Genomic DNA, 19,971 nt, shown 5'->3' on the forward strand with positions numbered 1-19,971 from the left:
GCCAGACAAACAAGACCAAGGCAGAAGAAAGAAGAGAAGACAGAGGCGAAGAAAAGAAAAGAAAGAAGCTGACAAAACTGAGGAAAACAGAGGAGGAAAACTGGGGCAGAGAGGCACAGATGAGGAAAACAGGGGCAGAGAGGCACAGAGGAGGAAAACTGGGGCAGAGAGGCACAGAGGAGGAAAACTGGGGCAGAGAGGCACAGAGGAGGAAAACTGGGGCAGAGAGGCACAGAGGAGGAAAACTGGGGCAGAGAGGCCCAGAGGAGGAAAACTGGGGCAGAGAGACACAGAGGAGGAAAACTGGGGCAGAGACACAGAGGAGGAAAACTGGGGCAGAGAGGCACAGAGGAGGAAAACGGGCAGAGAGGCACAGAGGAGGAAAACTGGGGCAGAGAGGCACAGAGGAGGAAAACGGGCAGAGAGGCACAGAGGAGGAAAATAGGGGCAGAGAGGCACAGAGGAGGAAAACTGGGGCAGAGAGGCGCAGAGTGAATAAAAAGGGGGGAAAGCAGCATGGAGGGCGCAGTGTAGTTGTGATGGGGCTTGTTGCAATGTAGTGTGTGTGAGGTAGGTGGTGGCTAATTAATGGGCGCTATTTTGTTTGTAGGGTGATGGTGAGGCAATTTAATAGTGGGGATTATTAATTTAGGATGGGGTGATTTGGGGGCTATTGAATGTGGAGGTGAGTTTGGGGAGAATGAGGTCTATTTATTAAATGTGACTATGAATTATTTAATGGCAGTGATGGTTGTGGGAAATAGGTATTGCTGGGGCTGTTTGCATGACGGGAAATAGGTTTATTTATTAAATGTGAATAGTATTATTGTTGGGGCTGGAGGAAGGCCTAATTATTAATCGTGGGTGCTATTGATTTAACGCTGCGTCTGACTGTAATTTTCTAAATGTAGCCATTTTTTCCCCAAATAGGTCCTTCTACATTCCAGGATCCGGACAAGCCACAACTAAAGAAACCAGCAGCCACAGGTGGAGAAAGTGAGAAGAACAGGTAGGACAGAGCAGCAGAGTGTGTGAAATGTTGTTATTCTAGTAGGGACAATGCCAATGTTTGGTGAGCCCAGTGGGCGCAGGCCAAGACTGAGCTCTTTGTGTACACACTGCATTCTTTCTATACTACACTGTGGCGCTAGATGTCTTAAAAGTCAGGAGTGCTGGGACATATGTCACTCTCTGGTGAATTCAGGACCTAGTGATTTTGATGTGCTAGCCACGCCCCCAAATGTATGACCACATCCCCGAAAATATTTGCACCGCCGTTAGGCTAGCCACACCCCACCGGCGCATTGACACGCCCCTGAATGTATGACCACACCCGCGACTCCTTTTCGGTGGCGCAATTTTTTTTTAGGGCTTACTCGACTATGAGGGGGGCCCCATGAATTTGTTGTACCCGGGCCCTGAATTCCTCTTGGCAGCACTGGTCATCCTTACTATGGCGGGACTGAATTCCTGATAAATTCCCATAACTCTAATTCTGGATTTGGTCATCAGAATCAACTGGGTGGCTTTTCTGGACTGAACAATAGGAGTTCAATTCCTGACCATCTGTGTGGACTTTGCATGTTCTCACCTTGCGTGGGTTTCCTCCCACACTCCAAAAACATACTAGTAGGTTAATTGGCTGCTATCAAATTGCCCTTAGTCTCTCTTGGTCTTTGTGTGTGTATGTTAGGGGATTTAGACTGTAAGTTCCAATGGGGCAGGGACTGATGTGAGTGAGTTCTCTGTACAGCGCTGCGGAATTAGTGGTGTATATATAAATAGCTGATGATGATGATGACGATGAACAATCATCTCATTATATAAAGTCCCAGTTGTCTTATAAAGCTGGGAGCCTTATGTCTGCTTGCAGGTCACACAAGGTCATCGAGAATGCATCTAAACTGAAAAAAATGCAGTTAGGCAGCATGTGTATTCCATGTACAGTGTGTAACCCATATATGGTTTTAAATAACTCACCTGACAACCTCACGTGCCTTTTTGCTCATATACATACAGTTCTTGTGTACACACAAACAGACATAACTCATGTCCTACTCATTCTCTCTAATAATACTCTCTATACGTCAGGGTAGTCTGCAACAGTTAAAAGATGGTAAAGATGGTATTGCTCTCCTAGAGGAACTGCGCATCCAGGGATTCAGCCAGAAGAATACAAATTGGCCGTCTCTCAGAGCTCACAGAGAACACAAAACCTTCCGAAAAGATTCCAAACTGTCTGCAGCTCTGCCCGTGTCATAAATCTCTATCTACTCTACCTGGCACTGTACTGTGTGGCTAATTCTCTCACTACGTGAGGATGTTTGTAAATAATATAATACGGTGCATACAATAATAGGATATGGAAGCAGGGAAAGGTGCCTTTAACTGTGTATTTGACTATACAAGCCAGATTCATCTCCAAAAGTCACTGCCAACATCAACGCCAGTGAAGTGTCTCTGGAAACTACATAAAAATGTGGGAAACTGCGTATTTGGATCTGGTATAAAACACATATTATTTTCTTATTAAGGGCTGAAAATATGGAACAAAATTCAAAGCGTTGTATATCAATATAAAAGTTGTAAGACAAAATGAAGTAAACATATGTGCTAAGCTACACTTTGCTTTAAATACTTAGCTACAAACTCATTGCAAATACATTTATGAGTGCATGAGTCATTGACGATATCATTTTTTTTTTTGTCACGCGTAGATTATGTGTGGATGAACTGTGACCTCAGGAAGAGTCTGTGTTTTGTTAAGGCTGCCCTAAGCAATGGGCATTAATACTCCCTAAATTCAGAACCGTGCACCCCACAATCTAATACTCGCCTCTCCAACAATCAACAACAAAGAATTGGTGTATGAAAAAGTAACCGAGCTGCAGAAAAAACTTTAAACAAATAATATAAGCGTGCCACTGTTTGTATGTCGTTCCTTAAACAGTACTGCCCTAGGCACTTGTCTGGTTAGCCTATATGATATTTACAGCTCTGGGCAGGATAATTCCTTCAAACAGAGCATTGACTACCATGATCAAAAACAAATGACTGCAGAATGTGACTGTAGACGCCAAGGCTGTAATAATTGCCGTTTTTGAACAAGATCACAGTGACTCTGTGTTTTACAGTACAGGTTCATTTCCATTCTGTGAATATAGGCAGACCAGCTTTTTTCGTTCTTAAGTGAAAAGATATTTCAAATGAATACAGGCTTTTATCAGTTCCAGCACAGTGACACATTGGGCTAAGTCTCTAATAGAAACATTCATTTCACAAAAAAAATCTTAAAAGTGGAAGCTGGGGTGGACAGATTTGCAAAAACTAAAAGGTACCAGGATGTAAAAACCCTCATGCCAATTACCCATTGTGATTTGCCAAATAGTGGCTGGCAGAAGAGCCAATATTACCGGCTGAACATACATATCTAACAATCACATTTATAATAAAATAACTGATTTATGGGAAGCAGTCTGTGGTCGAGACCATGAATTGACACCAGCATTTTCCCGCATATTTATAATAGCGCTGTCATTTTTTTTTCCCACTCAACAATTTTCAAATTATTCTATAAAAATGTCATTGCAAGGAATTTATCAAAAAAGATATGCAGGCGTGTAACATGTATAGTACAGAAATAATCACAGGTTCAGTAGAGATTTGTTGCTCCAACTTTAATACATAATATGCAACAATTTTTAGGGCTATATTTTCTAAACGGCGGGTTTGAAAAAGCGGAGACGTTGCCTATAGCAACCAACCAGAGTCCAGCTGTCATTTATTTAGTGCATTCTACAAAATGATAACTAGGGGCCTGATTCATTAAGGATCTTAACTTAAGAAACTTCTTATTTCAGTCTCCTGGACAAAACCATGTTACAATGCAAGGGGTGCAAATTAGTATTCTGTTTTGCGCATAAGTTAAATACTGACTGTTTTTTTATGTAGCACACAAATATCAACTTTAAATGTCAGTGTACAAATAAGCTATCAAGTATTTGTGTGCTACAAAAACAGTCAGTATTTAACTTATGTGCAAAACAGAAAACTAATTTGCACCCCTTGCATTGTAACATGGTTTTGTACAGGAGACTGAAATAAGAAGTTTCTTAAGTTAAGATCCTTAATGAATCAGGCTCTAGAATCTGATTGGTTGCTATAGGCAACATCTCCACTTTTTCAAACCTGCCGTTTAGTAAATATACCCCTTAGACTTTTGTCTGCCACCTATTTTAATTTTTATAAATTAGTCTTTTTCGGTCCTGCGTAATAAATGTCATGCAGTGTAAGGCACAGATTGATATACAGATAGATATAAGGATTTACCTGTTCCAGGTAGCGTTGGATCCCGCCTGCTTGTGCTGCGTCCCTCGTTCATCCAAGGCTGCCTGCTCCCTCTTGCCCAGGTCACTGAGGCTGGGCGAACTCATGAATTTCGACCTGCGAAGAGTCCTCATGGTCAAGGTGAGTCTGAGCATTTGCTAATGACAGACAATCCTGCAAACTCCCACGCTTTGCATTGGAAAAAAAAAAAAAAAAGAGGCAAGACAAGTTGTCTTAACACAGCCCAACAGAGGCAGGGACCTTTACTCAGAGCAATGCACTCCTCAGCCGTCATAAAACTGCAGCATACCTCCACTCCTAAAGCATCTTGCAGAAGCCAAGCAATATTTCCCTTGCAGTTCTAGTAAATGTGACTTCGTCCAAGCCAGATTGGCCTTTTTGTGTTTTTTTTTTTTGGATTAATATACTTTTGTGTTTCTGTCTCAAGTCAATTGTCAAGATCTGTTCTCTTCTCAGGATCCCAATCAGTTTCAGTCTTCAGTCATACTGGAGTTCCTGACTCTGCAAAGCTTTTTTTTTTTTTTTTGTTTGGTCTTAAGAGACTGCGGAAGTTTAGTTGTGAGTTAGAGAGAAAAAAAAAAGAGAAAAGAGGAAGAACGAGAGAAAAAAAAAAAAGTTTCACCAGGGACAGAGCCCAGATGTCGCAACACTTACAAAGTGCAGAAATCCTGGCTTCTTCATAGAGAATCAAAGTGTACTCTGTTGTCATCAGATAAGCATGAAAATAAGAAGAAAGAAGAAACAGCATGTCAGGACAAAAGACAGCAGGGGAAGGGGGGGGGGGGGTCTGGGAGAGAAATAGATTTCGATTGGCTGCAGTGTACAAAGTCGCCCCATAGCCATGACAGCTAATCTCACCCTCAAATTTGCATCTCTATGGTGAATGGGGGGGGATAGGTGGGGAAATCATGCTGCAGACTGATCTCAGCTAACCTCTTCTATTTCAAAAGAAATCTCTGATTACCACCAAAGAAGTCTTAGAATCAAAATGGAATTGTATGTGTTGTATAAAATAAAAATACACATCAACTTTGCAGTTGATTTATTTAGAAAATAGTTCAGCATTTTGATTACATTTATTATTTCCCCTCCTGTTAAGCGTGAGTTCTAATAGAGTGCAGTAACAGCCTTGCGCCTACAGATGTCAGTGTTGCAGCTGCTATCTCTACAAAGCATTTCATCTACATCTAGATCTTTTCATATAGAGCAGTGGAACAGGGACACTTGCAGGATTTAAAACAGAAAAATATATTTTACAGGTCAACAATGCATCACACAGGAATAATGGCAGTCTTACTTTCATATGTTGGTAATAGCTTTATAATAAACCAGTTATACAGCCCCTTTAAGGTAACCACTTGGGGTAATATGACATCTGGATACAAGTGCTGGTAAGATCGGATGTTCTAGTGCAGTGTTGGCTAACCTGTGACACTCCAGGTTTTGTGAAACTACAAGTCCCAGCATGCTTTGCCAATATATAGCAGCTTATTGCTGGAAGGGTATGCTGGGACTTGTAGTTTTTCTCAAACACCTGGAGTGTCACAGGTCAGCCAACACTGTTCTAGTGAGACAAATTTTACTTTCTAGATGGCTTTAATGTCTTGACTTGTAGGACTTTTACTAAATATATTGCTTTTTTTTCATCATCATCATGATCATCATTTCATAATGTACTTTTAAGTTATGTACTTTTAGAATTTAAAGCTTATTATTTTCATCACTGTGAGATACAACAAAGCTCTGCACTAATCAGGGCATCAAGGGTTAACTCGCGAAGTTTTCTTTACCCACCACTCTAGCACTTGTCACGGCAGATGCCCCCGGCTTTGGTTTCAGGGTCATGGCTAACAACAAGGGGGTCCCAGCCAGAACACGGGCTAATCTTCTGATAAATAATACCCTAAAAATGATCAGCTGTCACCTAGACTTAGAGCAATGCAGGAGCGAGGGCAAGGAATTCCTTGGCAACCGAAAACTCTCGGATACATGAGACTTATACATAACAATAAGAGGAACCGAGCCAAATCTTGGTCAAGGGGGCTGAGGATTCACAGAAAAAGCCCCCCTTACCTTGGCATAAAACCAGCCCTCATAGCTCACTCACATCCACCTCTTCATACACTGAGCTTCTGTGCAGACAGCCCGGCTGGCGTTCAGCTTGGTGACTGGCTTCAGAGAACTGCATGTGCAGCAAACTGCCCCTGGTTATTATACTGTGTCATACGTGATATAATAGTGCAGTATATTATTGTGAATGACTTACGGCACAGTATATTGAGGAGGCAGAGGTAAAGGCAGCTTGCTGTAGACACTAGTCTCTGGGCCCCTTAGATTGGTAAGATGAACCCAGGCTGGGACTGAGCTGCCTGCACATTGCTGACCAAGCTAAATGCCTAGAAAGTATAAGTAATAGTGCACCAATGCAAAATACGGTGGCACAGTGGTTAGCATTGCGGCCTCTGAGCACTGGGGTCATGAGTTCGGTTTCTGACCAGGGCCTTATCTGTGTGGAGTTTGTATGGGTTACGTCCCACAGTTCAAAAACATACTGGTGGGTTAATTGGCTGCTGACAAAATTAAACCTAGTGCCTGCGTGGTGGGGAATATAGATTGTAAGCTCCAATGGGTCAGGAACTGATGTGAATGACAAATATTCTCTACACAGCGCTGCTATATAAATAAATAATAATAATTATACCCCTTACATCATTAACGTATGGGGTAAGTTAGCTCTCAATTTAAAAACACATATATGTATGACCCACAAATAGGGACCCTTATTGCTTAGAGTTAGGACCACCCTACTAGCAGAAGTGCCTTGACACCGTGGTACTGTGCTCTGACATCACAGCACGGTACTGTGCTCTGACATCACAGCGCGGTACTGTGCTCTGACATCATAGCGTAGTACTGTGCTCTGACATCACAGCGCGGTACTGCGCTCTGACATCACAGCGTAGTACTGTGCTCTGACATCACAACGCGGTACTGCGCTCTGACATCACAGCGCAGGGACACATTTCCTGTCTTTCACTGACATGGCAGCATCACTACAGGGAAGGAGAACGCCTGTGAGAGCTCCATTTAATGGAAATGATTAAATACACCAGTTTTCAGCTAATTGTGTTTAATTGATACCCATATGGGAGGAAGGACAGGAAAAAAAATTAATTGACTATATGATGGCGCTCACTTACTGTTTGAGGTCACCTAATGGTAACGCCAACCTTGCAATTGCCTAATACCGGGAGCATTATGGCAGTGAGCACAGTCAGCATAAGGTGCTGAGTTTTCTGCCCAGAAACTGTCTGAACTTTATGATCATTTTAGACACTAAATAATATTGTCTCAATATTGAACGGAGATTCTTGACTATTTGCCAGAGCACTTAATGGTCATCCTCCAACCCGACCATTGTTCAGAGCTCTCCAAGTATGTGGCTTTATCAGTCTTTGTTTTATGGCTGTTTTTTACATTTCCCTCTATTTTGTGAAGTTTATCTTGGATTGTAAATTTTGTTCTTTTGGTTTTTTTTATTTGCAGATTATCTCTAAATCCGCCCTGGCTGACCCGAGGAGAAGACTAATTGCTAATCCTTGTCAATATTACATTTACTGACATTTGGCCACCTATACCTTGAAAATTTGTATCTGGTATTGGAAATGGTTAGTACAAATAATTACAGTAAATGAAAATATCATGTAATATACCAGTGCTCAGTTTATTGCCATAGTGCATGAACCAGTGTTGCTAAGTACTTTGTGGTTTAGTAATACGCCATCCGCATTAAATTGTGTTTCATCATTAATGACTTCGGTCAGTTGGACTATCTGGGCCTGATTTATCAAGAAACGCATTCCGAGCGCAACCCGCGTTCAGTATTATACGCACGTATTTATGCTTAGTGTCCTCCCGAATTCATTAAGGCACGGATCTTTAGATACGTCTGCTTTTGAAATCGGGTGTAGGTCTGCTGTGCTCTACGCTGTAGGATACGCCCAATACCTATGTGGATTATAAGTTCGCAAAAGAACGCACAGGGAAACAATATTGAATTAAAGTCACTTATTAATAATATAGGCATTAATGATAAAACACTTATTTTTTCTTTAAAAAAAAAAAGTGTTTTCTGTTTCCATGAAATACATTCATTAGAATCTTGCTAATGTCTACTGAGCAAAATCTTAGGCTGCAGTATGTGTCCTTTGCGGAAGCAGCAGAAGAGGTTGCATTCGCGATGTATCACCTGGTTCTGGGCATACGAAGTGTGATTTTGCGTTTGATATGTTCAAAATCGGCAGATATGTACCTGGATGATTCAGCCCCTCTCTCTCCACGTATGTGCACATATACATAAAAGATTTAGTTTGGCTGGAAAACCTGACATCAGATACAGTACATACACACATGCACACAGACCACTGCAGTACTGAAGATCTGTCATTTTGATATCGTGAGCTCTATATATACTGAGTATGTCCATGTGCTGGGAACAGTTTAGTTCTGTATAAAAATAAATGTCTTTTGAAATAACGTGTCTCTCTCCTGCCACTATTGTTCTTGCAATCTAAAGTATTCTGCCATTTAATTAGTGTAGGCTTTGAAGCGAAGCTCCCAGAGACAGTAATTTCCCCGACTGCTGACGGTTCAGATAACTTGCTGATTTTAAAACAGTCAAAGGCAGCCTGTACTGTAGCTTTCTAGTTAAACTACAGTCTCCAGCAGAAAACACCGGACAAGCCACCGACTGATGATTTAACGTAAATCATCAGTTTCACACATCCCAACATTTTTAAGAACCGAAATCAGGACAAAATAGACCTTACCACACTCCATCCAAACCCATTTAACCTCAACCAAATCAATCCAAATCAATAAGAAGTCATACACTTTCTGGAGGCCACGTTTCAGGGTCTGCTTATCAGACATTCCCACCAAAATTGTGACTATTACTTATGCTATTTTATACTCCCATGGTCCAACCCACTACGGTTCTCCACCTAATGTGGTCCAACCCACTATGGTTCTCCAGCTGATGTGGTTCAACCCACTATGATTCTCCACCTGATGTGGTCCAACCCACTATGGTTCTCCAGCTGATTTGGTCCAACCCACTATGGTACTCCAGCTGATGTGGTCCTACCCACTATGGGTCTCCAGCTGATGTGGTCCTACCCACTATGGGTCTCCAGCTGATGTGGTCCAACCACTATGGTTCTCCAGCTGATGTGGTCCAACCCACTATGGTACTCCACCTGATGTGGTCCAACCCACTATGGTTCTCCGGCTAATGTGGTCCAACCCACTATTGTTCTCTGACTGATGTGGTCTTATTTACTATTGTTCTCCACCTGATGTGGTCTAACCCACTATTGTTCTCCACCAGATGTGGTCCAACCCACTATGAATCTCCACCTGGTGTGGTCCAACTAACTATGGATCTCCAGCTGATGTGGTTCAACCCACTATGATTCTCCACCTGATGTGGTCCAACCCACTATGGTTCTCCAGCTGATTGTTCCAACCCACTATGGTACTCCAGCTGATGTGGTCCTACCCACTATGGGTCTCCAGCTGATGTGGTCCAACCCCCTATGGTTCTCCAGCTGATGTGGTTCAACCCACTATGATTCTCCACCTGATGTGGTCCAACCCACTATGGTTCTCCAGCTGATTTGGTCCAACCCACTATGGTACTCCAGCTGATGTGGTCCTACCCACTATGGGTCTCCAGCTGATGTGGTCCAACCCACTATGGTTCTCCGGCTGATGTGGTCCAACCCACTATTGTTCTCTGACTGACGTGGTCCTACTCACTATTGTTCTCCACCTGATGTGGTCTAACCCACTATTGTTCTCCACCAGATGTGGTCCAACCCACTATGAATCTCCACCTGATGTGGTCCAACTAACTATGGATCTCCAGCTGATGTGGTTCAACCCACTATGATTCTCCACCTGATGTGGTCCAACCCACTATGGTACTCCAGCTGATGTGGTCCTACCCACTATGATTCTCCACCTGATATGGTCCAACCCACTATGGTTCTCCAGCTGATTTGGTCCAACCCACTATGGTACTCCAGCTGATGTGGTCCTACCCACTATGGTACTCCAGCTGATGTGGTCCAACCCACTATGGTTCTCCAGCCAATGTGGTTCAACCCACTATGGTACTCCACCTGATGTGGTCCAACCCACTATGGTTCTCCGGCTGATGTGGTCCAACCCACTATTGTTCTCTGACTGATGTGGTCCTACTCACTATTGTTTTCCACCAGATGTGGTCCAACCCACTATGGTTCTCCACCAGATGTGGTTCAATCCACTATGGATCTCCAGCTGATGTGGTCCAACCCACTATGGATCTCCACCTGATGTGGTCCAACCCACTATGGATCTCCACCTGATGTGGTCCAACCCACTATGGTTATCAAGCTGGAAGGCCATATAATGCCAATATATGCTATAATATTAAGAATTAGTTAATATAGTTTTAAAAAAAATTGGGATCATGATCTTAGGAAAACTGTAAAGGATACCTCATTATTCTAATAAAATGTAGGGCTTTCCCTATGGCATGTTCTTTAAAGTAGTTGTCCAACTTCAGACAAGTTTAATTTCCTTAAAAACACCTGTCCTGCGAATTTTATTAAACATATTGCTTTATCTTTGTAGCTTCCTTCTGAGGTTTTCAGTCAAGTGATTATATCATCCAGCAGAGTTCATTAATCATCATCACCATTTATTTATATAGCGCCACTGATTCCACAGCGCTGTACAGAGAACTCATTCACATCAGTCCCTGCCCCATTGGAGCTTACAGTCTAAATTCCCTAATATACACACACACACACACACAGAGGCAGACTAGGGTCAATTTTGATAGCAGCCAATTAACCTACCAGTATGTTTTTTTTGTAGTGTGGGAGGAAACCAGAGCACCCGGAGAAAACCCACGCAAACACGGGGAGAACATACAAACTCCACACAGATAAGGCCATGAACTGGAATTGAACTCATGACCCCAGTGCTATGAGGCAGAACTGCTAACCACTAAACCGCCGTGCTGCCCTATTAATTAATGTTTCTGTATACAACTGTATCGAGAAAGCAGCTTTGCGTCGCATCCGAGCAAAAGGACACATACAGCTCTGCCCGGAGACGTAACTACATGGCAAAGAGCTCAGAAGAAAGACGTAAGTAACATTTTTGAAAACTATTGCAAAGAAAAACGTTGCGGTTGCCCAGAGCAACCAATCCGACTTCGGCTTCCATTTCAAAAAAAACATGGGAACTAAAGTCTGACCAGCACGTTTTACATGTGCACTAGTTTTTATCAATGCTAAAAAAAAATATTTAGCTGCAGGGCAGGAGGGCAAGAGCAAGCTACTCTCAAGTTACACTCAGATGAAGGTGGGACCAATTTTACATAACGTTCAAATGTTGTGCCTGAAGTACTTGGAATGTTTGGGTTTTTAACAAAAATGTTAAATCTAAATCATCTAATTGCTTATTCCACACAAACTACCACTATTTCAATGGTTGCTAAATGGCTTATTTATTTTTTTAATAGGTGTATAAATATTGTTAACTACTTGTATGTATTTTTATGCTTGATAACATACAAGCACAACAGTTACACTGTATCCACTGCCGCTACGTTAGCGTTCCGCTGAGAGTTGTTTAAGGCTTTGGAGAATTATGTGATGCAGTGATGTCATTTTCACAATTATACTATACACAAACTTTACATTCTCTCCCTGATTTATGTCTATGTTAAAAAAACAAAAACACACACGGAAAAACTTCCTGTGTACCTTGCCGTTGTGAGCAATATTTATGCCAAGACAAACTGCAAAGTTCAACTGTATTTACCTTACTCAACATATTACATAATATATTCACTGATATGTCCCTTACTTTTTTTTAAATTAGCGCTCCCTCTTGGACGTCTGCATGTTGATTACAGGTGACATGAATGAACAGGCAAGTTGCTTTTTAAAAATGATTTGTGCGCAGTGTCTTACCAGGGATTTCATCTACTTTGGGTGAGTCTTATGGGTAGATGTATCAAATCTTATAAAACGGAAAAGTTGAGGTGTTGCCCATAGCAACCAATCAGATTCTATTCTCATTTATCTAACATTCTAAAAAAAATGATAGCTAGAACCTGATTGGTTGCTAAGGGCAACACCTCCACTTTTACATTTTAGAATGTTTGATAAATCTACCCCTTAGGCACCTAGCCTCCCTGGTGCAATGCCTTGGAGCACCACTAGAGGTGGTGCTTTGGCAAAAATATCTTATTTTATCCATTGCCCTGCAAAGTAATGCTGTGTAGCCCCCAATTTATCCTTCTGTTCTAATGCCCAAAGGAATGTAACAACATAAACAGTAAGAAAACTTAACCCTGTGTGCCCTACACTTGAGTCACCCTACGCAGCTGCCTTTTTTGCCTAACCTATGTCTCTGAACCCTTAATAATAATGATCTACTGTCACTGATCAACGGAAACACTTATAATTTAATTTAAAAAAAATGAATGTGGTCTTTTGAGTGTCTAATTCATACATGTGCTACATGGTAATGAACCTACCTTCTGAAATCACCAGGATGGCAATCCAGGAGATTTATGTCCAATCCTCCGTATCTGCCAGGACTCACATCTGATCTATATAAAAATCTGCAAATGCAAATGAAAAAATGTTAATTTCTAGTAGAGGTTCGTAAAGTAAACAATATATATAATAAATTTTGCAGTTCAAATCAGCCCCTGATATTGCAGGGCTGTTCCATGTCCCTGGTGGGGAACACCTAGAGCTTATGAAGTAGTCGGCCAATCTTACATCCCCTTCCCTGAACACATCCCTGAACTGCCGCGTACACCTGTCACACCTCCCCAGGGCCGCAGCGAGGGCGGAATGACACCTGCCTGGAGAGAAGGTGAAAGGGCACCTGGCTCTCTTCAGCGCTGTGACGTCACGACACTGTCAGTAGAGAGGAGCCGAGGTTAGACTGGTAGGCAAAGAAGTAAGAAGAAACAGCAGAGAGGCGAGAATGAGGAAATAAGAAGAGAAGGTCATTTTTAATTAAATAACAGGGCAGAGGGGGCTGGAGAAAACAAGGGAGAGGGGGCTGGAGAAAACAGGGCAGAGGGGACTGGAGAAAATGGGGGATGAGGGGGCTGGAGAAAACAAGGGAGAGGGGGCTGGAGAAAACAAGGGAGAGGGGGCTGGAGAAAACGAGGGAGAGGGGGCTGGAGAAAACGGGGCAGAGCGGACTGGAGAAAACGGGGTATGAGGGGGCTGGAGAAAACGAGGGAGAGGGGGCTGGAGAAAACGAGGGAGAGGGGGCTGGAGAAAACGGGGGATGAGGGGGCTGGAGAAAACGAGGGAGAGGGGGCTGGAGAAAACGGGGGATGAGGGGGCTGGAGAAAACGAGGGAGAGGGGGCTGGAGAAAACGAGGGAGAGGGGGCTGGAGAAAACGAGGGAGAGGGGGCTGGAGAAAACGAGGGAGAGGGGGCTGGAGAAAACGAGGGAGAGGGGGCTGGAGAAAATAAGGGAGAGGGGAATGGAGAAAACGGGGGAGAAGTGAATGGAGAAAACGGGGGAGAGGTGGATGGAGAAAACCGGGGAGAGGGGGCTGGAGAAAACAAGGGAAAGGGGGCTGGAGAAAATGGGACAGAGGGGGCTGGAGAAAACAAGGGAGAGGGGGCTGGAGAAAACGAGGGGGAGAGGGGGCTGGGGAAAACAAGGGAGAGGGGGCTGGAGAAAATGAGGGAGAGGGGGCTGGAGAAAACGGGGAAGAGGGGGCTGGAGAAAACAAGGGAGAGGGGGCTGGAGAAAATGGGGCAGAGGGGGCTGGGGAAAACAGAGCAGAGGGGGCTGGAGACAACAGTGCAGAGGGGGCTGGAGAAAACAAGGGAGAGGGGGCTGGAGAAAACAAGGGAGAAGGGACTATAGAAAATGCGGGAGGGCTGGAGAAAATGGGGGAGAGGGGGCTGGAGAAAACGAGGGAGAGGGGGCTGGAGAAAATGAGGGAGACGGGGCTGGAGAAAACAAGGGAGAGGGGGCTGGAGAAAATAAGGGAGAGGGGAATGGAGAAAACGGGGGAGAAGTGAATGGAGAAAACGGGGGAGAGGTGGATGGAGAAAACCGGGGAGAGGGGGCTGGAGAAAACAAGGGAAAGGGGGCTGGAGAAAATGGGACAGAGGGGGCTGGAGAAAACAAGGGAGGGGCTGGAGAAAACAAGGGAGAGGGGGCTGGAGAAAACGAGGGGGAGAGGGCTGGAGAAAATGAGGGAGAGGGGGCTGGAGAAAACGGGGAAGAGGGGGCTGGAGGAAACAAGGGAGAGGGGGCTGGAGAAAATGGGGCAGAGGGGGCTGGGGAAAACAGAGCAGAGGGGGCTGGAGAAAACAGGGCAGAGGGGGCTGGAGAAAACAAGGGAGAGGGGGCTGGAGAAAACAAGGGAGAAGGGACTATAGAAAATGCGGGAGGGCTGGAGAAAATGGGGGAGAGGGGGCTGGAGAAAACGGGGAAGAGTGGGCTGGAGTAAACGAGGGAGAGGGGGTGGGAGAAAACAGGGCAGAGGGGACTGGAGAAAACGGGGCAGAGGGGGCTGGAGAAAACAAGGGAGAGGGGGCTGGAGAAAACAAGGGAGAAGGGACTGGAGAAAACGGGGGAGAGTGGGCTGGAGTAAACGAGGGGGAGGAGACTGGAGAAAACAAGGGAGAGGGGACTGTAGAAAACGGGGCAGAGGGGGCTGGAGAAAACAAGGGAGAGAGGGCTAGAGAAAACAAAGGAGTAGGGACTGTAGAAAACAAAGGGGGAGAGGGGGCTGGAGAAAATGGGGGAGAGGGGGCTGGAGTAAACGAGGGAGAGGGGGCCATAAAAATGGGGAAGAGGGGGGTGGAAAAGTGGGGCAGAGGGGGCTAGAGAAAACAGGGCAGAGGGGGCTGGAGAAACCAGAGGAGGGAGCGCTAAAAAGAAGGGAGATGGGGCTGTAGAAAACATGCTGGAGAAGGGACTAGAGAGAGGAGGGGTGGAGGATGGAGAAAAGTATGGAGTGCTGGAGAAACATGGTGGAGAGGGGGGTGATGAAAACAAAAGAGAGGGGACTGGAGAGAAGGGGGATGTAGAAAACATGGTGTAGAGGGGGTTGGAGAAATCAGGGGAAAAAGGGCTTGAGAGAAGGGGGGGGAGATGGATAAAACATGGTGGAGTTAGCGATGTAGAAAAAGGGGAAAGGTGGCTGAAGAAATTAGGGCAGTAGAGGGGGCTGGAGAGAACAGGGGAGGGGAATTAGAGAGAAGAGGGGATTTTATTTGTTTGCCATAAACATATGCCACATAAATAGTACAAAATATAAGTAATTAAATATAAGTATAAAAAATAAATGAGTAATATATTCAAAAGAAGATGGCATATTTATTAGCAATAATAGTCTCTATAAAATGTGGGGGGAATTTGTAAGCTATTAATTTGATTTTGGGGCTTGTGAGGAAATAGGTATTTTTATTAAATGCCTAGCTCTTTACAAGCGCTATTAGTAATTCAATGTTGGGATTGGAATATGACTGTTTATTAAATGCAAATGTTACTATCTTACTGTTGGTGCTGCTGGTGGCGGGGGAATTTGTTGGCTCGTTAACTTGGAATGCTATTAATTTGTTAGGGATCGTTGGGGGAAATATATCTACATAATAAATGGGAATGCTATTAATTTAATGGTGGGGAGCAGGAGGCTTATTTTTAAAAATGTAAACACTATTAAATTCTATAAAACACTATTAAAACATCACTTCATTAGGAATTAGTGACATCACAGAGACAAATTACATCCGGACATGGGATCTATTGAATTGTTTAGCAGCTCTCTTCACAGTGACACTAAGTAGAGGCACTCCAAATGCAAGATCTTATATGACAGTAGTATATTTTTACATATCTATGGTACATCCAAGCTTAGTTGTGTTTAGCCACAAACTGCACGGCGAACACAAAGCATAGGGAGTATTTAAAGTAGGGGGCATTAAGGCACACATTAGGTGAGATGGAAGGCAGATCAGACAAGACAAATCACTGTGCGTCATCACATATACACAGCTTTAGACGTTAGCAAAATCTTCTCATAGCTAAACACTGACACGTGAAAGCTATACAGAGCGTTAAGCAGCCAAACAATTTAGAGGTAATAAGTCACCTCAATTGAATTCACCAGTTAAATACTGCCCCCTGCAGGCTGGAGTGATGTTGCTAGAGCATGAGAATATTGTTACTGTACATTCAAAATAGCTGAATAAGGGACATTACACATAATGTAGAGGCAATTGAGGCCAATCTGTACTTCAAATATAGATCACCTCAATTATTTTTGAATGTATCCATTTCACAGCATAGTCTAATCAACCACAAACTACAGCACAGTGATGGAGAATATATGTCCTATAAATCAATGGTTTCAGCTGGAGGTCTGACAAGAACACACAATGCCCAGTGATTACTAATCATTAGTCAGACATAGATATCACTTTCTGCACCCCATTTACAATCAATAAGTGTAATAATCTTTTATGTTGTACTCGTCTAGATTAAATCATTCATAGATCACGTACCTGGATCTTTAACACAGCCATCCCAGAGATAATAATCAACTGAGCCCAACAAACTCGCTACAGGATACAAAATCTGAACAGTAAAAAAAATAATGAAGGGTATAAAGAAAAAAAAAACCTTATGAAAGTAGAAACAGACTAGGGGGTAAACGTATCATACCTTATAAAAAAGGAAAAATGGCTGATTGCAAAAAATCAGATCCTATCTATCATTTATATAGCACATTCTAGAGCAGAGGTGGGTAACAGGCGGCCCACCTTCATCTGCGGCCCCCAGCCGGCTGATCCCGATAATATCAGTGACTTCCGCATCACGTGACCTGTTCTGCACAGTACAGGGGGGTCTCGCTGCATACCCGGAGAAGGGGGGAGTATCCTGTGCTCCCCCTCCTTCCTCCATGCGGCCCTCCACCTCTTTCATATTGCCCCTGACTGTTCTAGAGAACAGTAGCTAGAATCTGATAGGTTCCTAAGGGCAACACTTCCACTTTTAGAAGGTTTGATACATTTACCCCCAGGAGTCCTAATGACTATTCAATTGCTTTATTTTGTAAAACAACAGGGACCATTTATGATGGGGTGATGATTTAAACAACCAAAAAAGGGAAACTGACAGTAATTTTGAAACCTGTGCTAATCATATACATGGAATTCTATAATAAAATACAGAGGTTCCATAACTGTGCGTCATCTCACCAATCAGTGTAACAATTTGGGGATTAAGGTGCTCTGCAACCACATTGTATTCACCTTGTCGCTATGGGACATTCTAATCAGATCCACCAGGGCATTCTAATCAGCTTTAATAGGACATTCTAATCAGCTTCAGATTCACCAGGACATTCTAATCAGCTTCACTATGGCATTCTAATCAGCTTCAGATTCACCAGGGCATTCTAATCAGCTTCATTATGACATGCTAATCAGCTTCAGATTCGCCAGGGCATTCTAATCAGCTTCACTAGGACATTCGAATCAGCTTCAGATTCGCCAGGGCATTCTAATCATCTTCACTAGGACATTCTAATCAGCTTCAGATTCACCAGGACATTCTAACCGACTGATTCTCCAGGACTTCAGGAAAACACACTTAAGCATATTATGATATTTTCTACAAAATACTATAAACTTTAAATAAAAAATATAACTGTTTCTCTTATTCTATGCCAGTAGCATATCCAGTGCTGTCTACTGTATGGTGGGCGATTCGAGATGTTTCTAGGATCCTTGTGTCCTTTTCCATACCTCACAACATTTTAAATATCAGAATCACGACAAACTAAAATCCTCTCATGGTCCATCCGAACTATGCTAAGATCCAGTAAGACCGCGAAACGCGTCCTCAAGACCCGCGCTTTTCAAGGGGAGAGGTGGGATCTGTGGGTTGGGGTTCACTCTCCCTGGAGGCTGTGAAAATCCCCTTTAAACTTAGAAGATGGTGACCTTCGTCAAAGATCTATGTACAGTATAATTGCTAAATACTGAGCATTGCGGTATTATTGGTCATAGCTTAAAACACTAGAAAATCTCTGGATGACTAACTTAATATATAAACCTTTGGAATTCTCTCCTGAGTAATATTGTACAAACATCCATGTATTTATAAATAGGACTCAGACCTCTACCTGAAAAACCAAAATGACTCACAACGTCTCCCCAGCTGCCCCACCGAAGGGTTTCGATATTACAGTTCATGAATTAACTGGAAGTATGCGAGTCAGGTTTGTAAATGAAAGAGGATGATAAACACTAATAAAAGCACCACAGCAAGTTACAGCAGCAGCTGCACTGGGAACGATAGCCCAGACGTCTAGTTCAGCCAGACGTTTATCTTGAAGGATTAAACTTGGGCCAGAAGTTACAAACCACAATTAGATGAAGAGTTACAAAGCGACGTGCGTTGAGTGCACAGATAAGGGGATGTCAGGCCCGATGGATGAAGCTGCAGGAAACAAATTCATCAGACAACTTAAATATATTCAAGATAGACAGCATGGAAGACATTTGTTTAATCCTAAATTTACAATAAAATATACAGTAATTCTGTAGATTTTAGCATGAGAGATTCCGGGTCACTAAAATATACAGTAAGAATAACATAACCACTTCTTATTATCACTTTTTGCCCTTTTTTAAATAACCTGAAATGTTCTAAATAATTTTTTTCAAGTGAACATTAATCATTTTCTGCCAATACATGTTTTTACAAAACTATATATATTTTTTTTTTAACAAACAAAAGAATCTCTCAGACATGGTTGTGTCCTTGTTCTTTTTCCCCCAGCAAGGTGATATCTATAAAACATATGTTGTATTTGCTAAAGCAAAGTTCCAAATTAATCCCACTTTAAAAAAATGTATGAAAATAATCACTTTTGACCAGTAGGTGGCGCTGAGGAGGATCATGCGTTAAAATTCTTACAGATTACAGTTTTAGAGCATTGACAAAATTCTAATTCATTTCATGTAGTCTGAAAGGAACACAAATCACACCTTAAGAGCAAACTTGCCAACTTTTCCTTGTTGGCTTCAGGGAGATCCGGGGGAGGTGGGCATGCGGGTCTTGACGAATCGCATCATTTAATCAAAGACTGACAGGTAAGACAACATGACTTCAGTAATGGAGACAGAAATGTAAAAGACACTTCAGTCTCTAGAGATTCATTAGCTGCTTTTCTTTAACGCATAGTTGCCTACTATCCCGGAATGTCCAGGGGACTCCCCCATTTCTGGGAGACCTCTTGGTCTCCGCCCACTCAATAGATAAGTTGGGGGGGACTTAATGATTCAAATATCATATCATCTTAGCCCAGCCCCCTGCTGTAATTGGCCAAAATTGTGGCAATCATTTAGGGGGCGGGACCAAAATGATGCGATACGTCAAGCCCCCCGAACACCCACCTCCCCCGGGATCTCCCTGAAACCAATGACGAAAAGTTGGCAAGTATGATATATGGTTCAAATATGTTGGTGCCTGGTAGAACATCCCCTGTGTTTTTCATTT

At 43.1% G+C, this 19,971-nt stretch overlaps 1 protein-coding gene across 4 annotated transcripts in view; it reads right to left on the bottom strand.

The window, feature by feature from the left end:
* PRR5 (proline rich 5) overlaps window positions 1-19,971 on the bottom strand; it is a 111,212-nt gene that overhangs the window by 50,069 nt on the left and 41,172 nt on the right. For 2 of the 4 annotated variants that reach the window (XM_075210259.1, XM_075210261.1), the window contains exons 2-3: window positions 12,950-13,036; window positions 4,330-4,443 (exon numbers count right to left, since the gene is read on the bottom strand). In XM_075210259.1, the coding sequence (XP_075066360.1) occupies window positions 4,330-4,433 (104 nt within the window). In that variant the 5' untranslated portion in view covers window positions 4,434-4,443; window positions 12,950-13,036. The other 2 variants (XM_075210260.1, XM_075210258.1) reach the window with 2 other exon arrangements.

The sequence above is a fragment of the Mixophyes fleayi genome, chromosome 4, assembly GCF_038048845.1.
Source record: "Mixophyes fleayi isolate aMixFle1 chromosome 4, aMixFle1.hap1, whole genome shotgun sequence".
NCBI lineage: Eukaryota > Metazoa > Chordata > Amphibia > Anura > Limnodynastidae > Mixophyes > Mixophyes fleayi.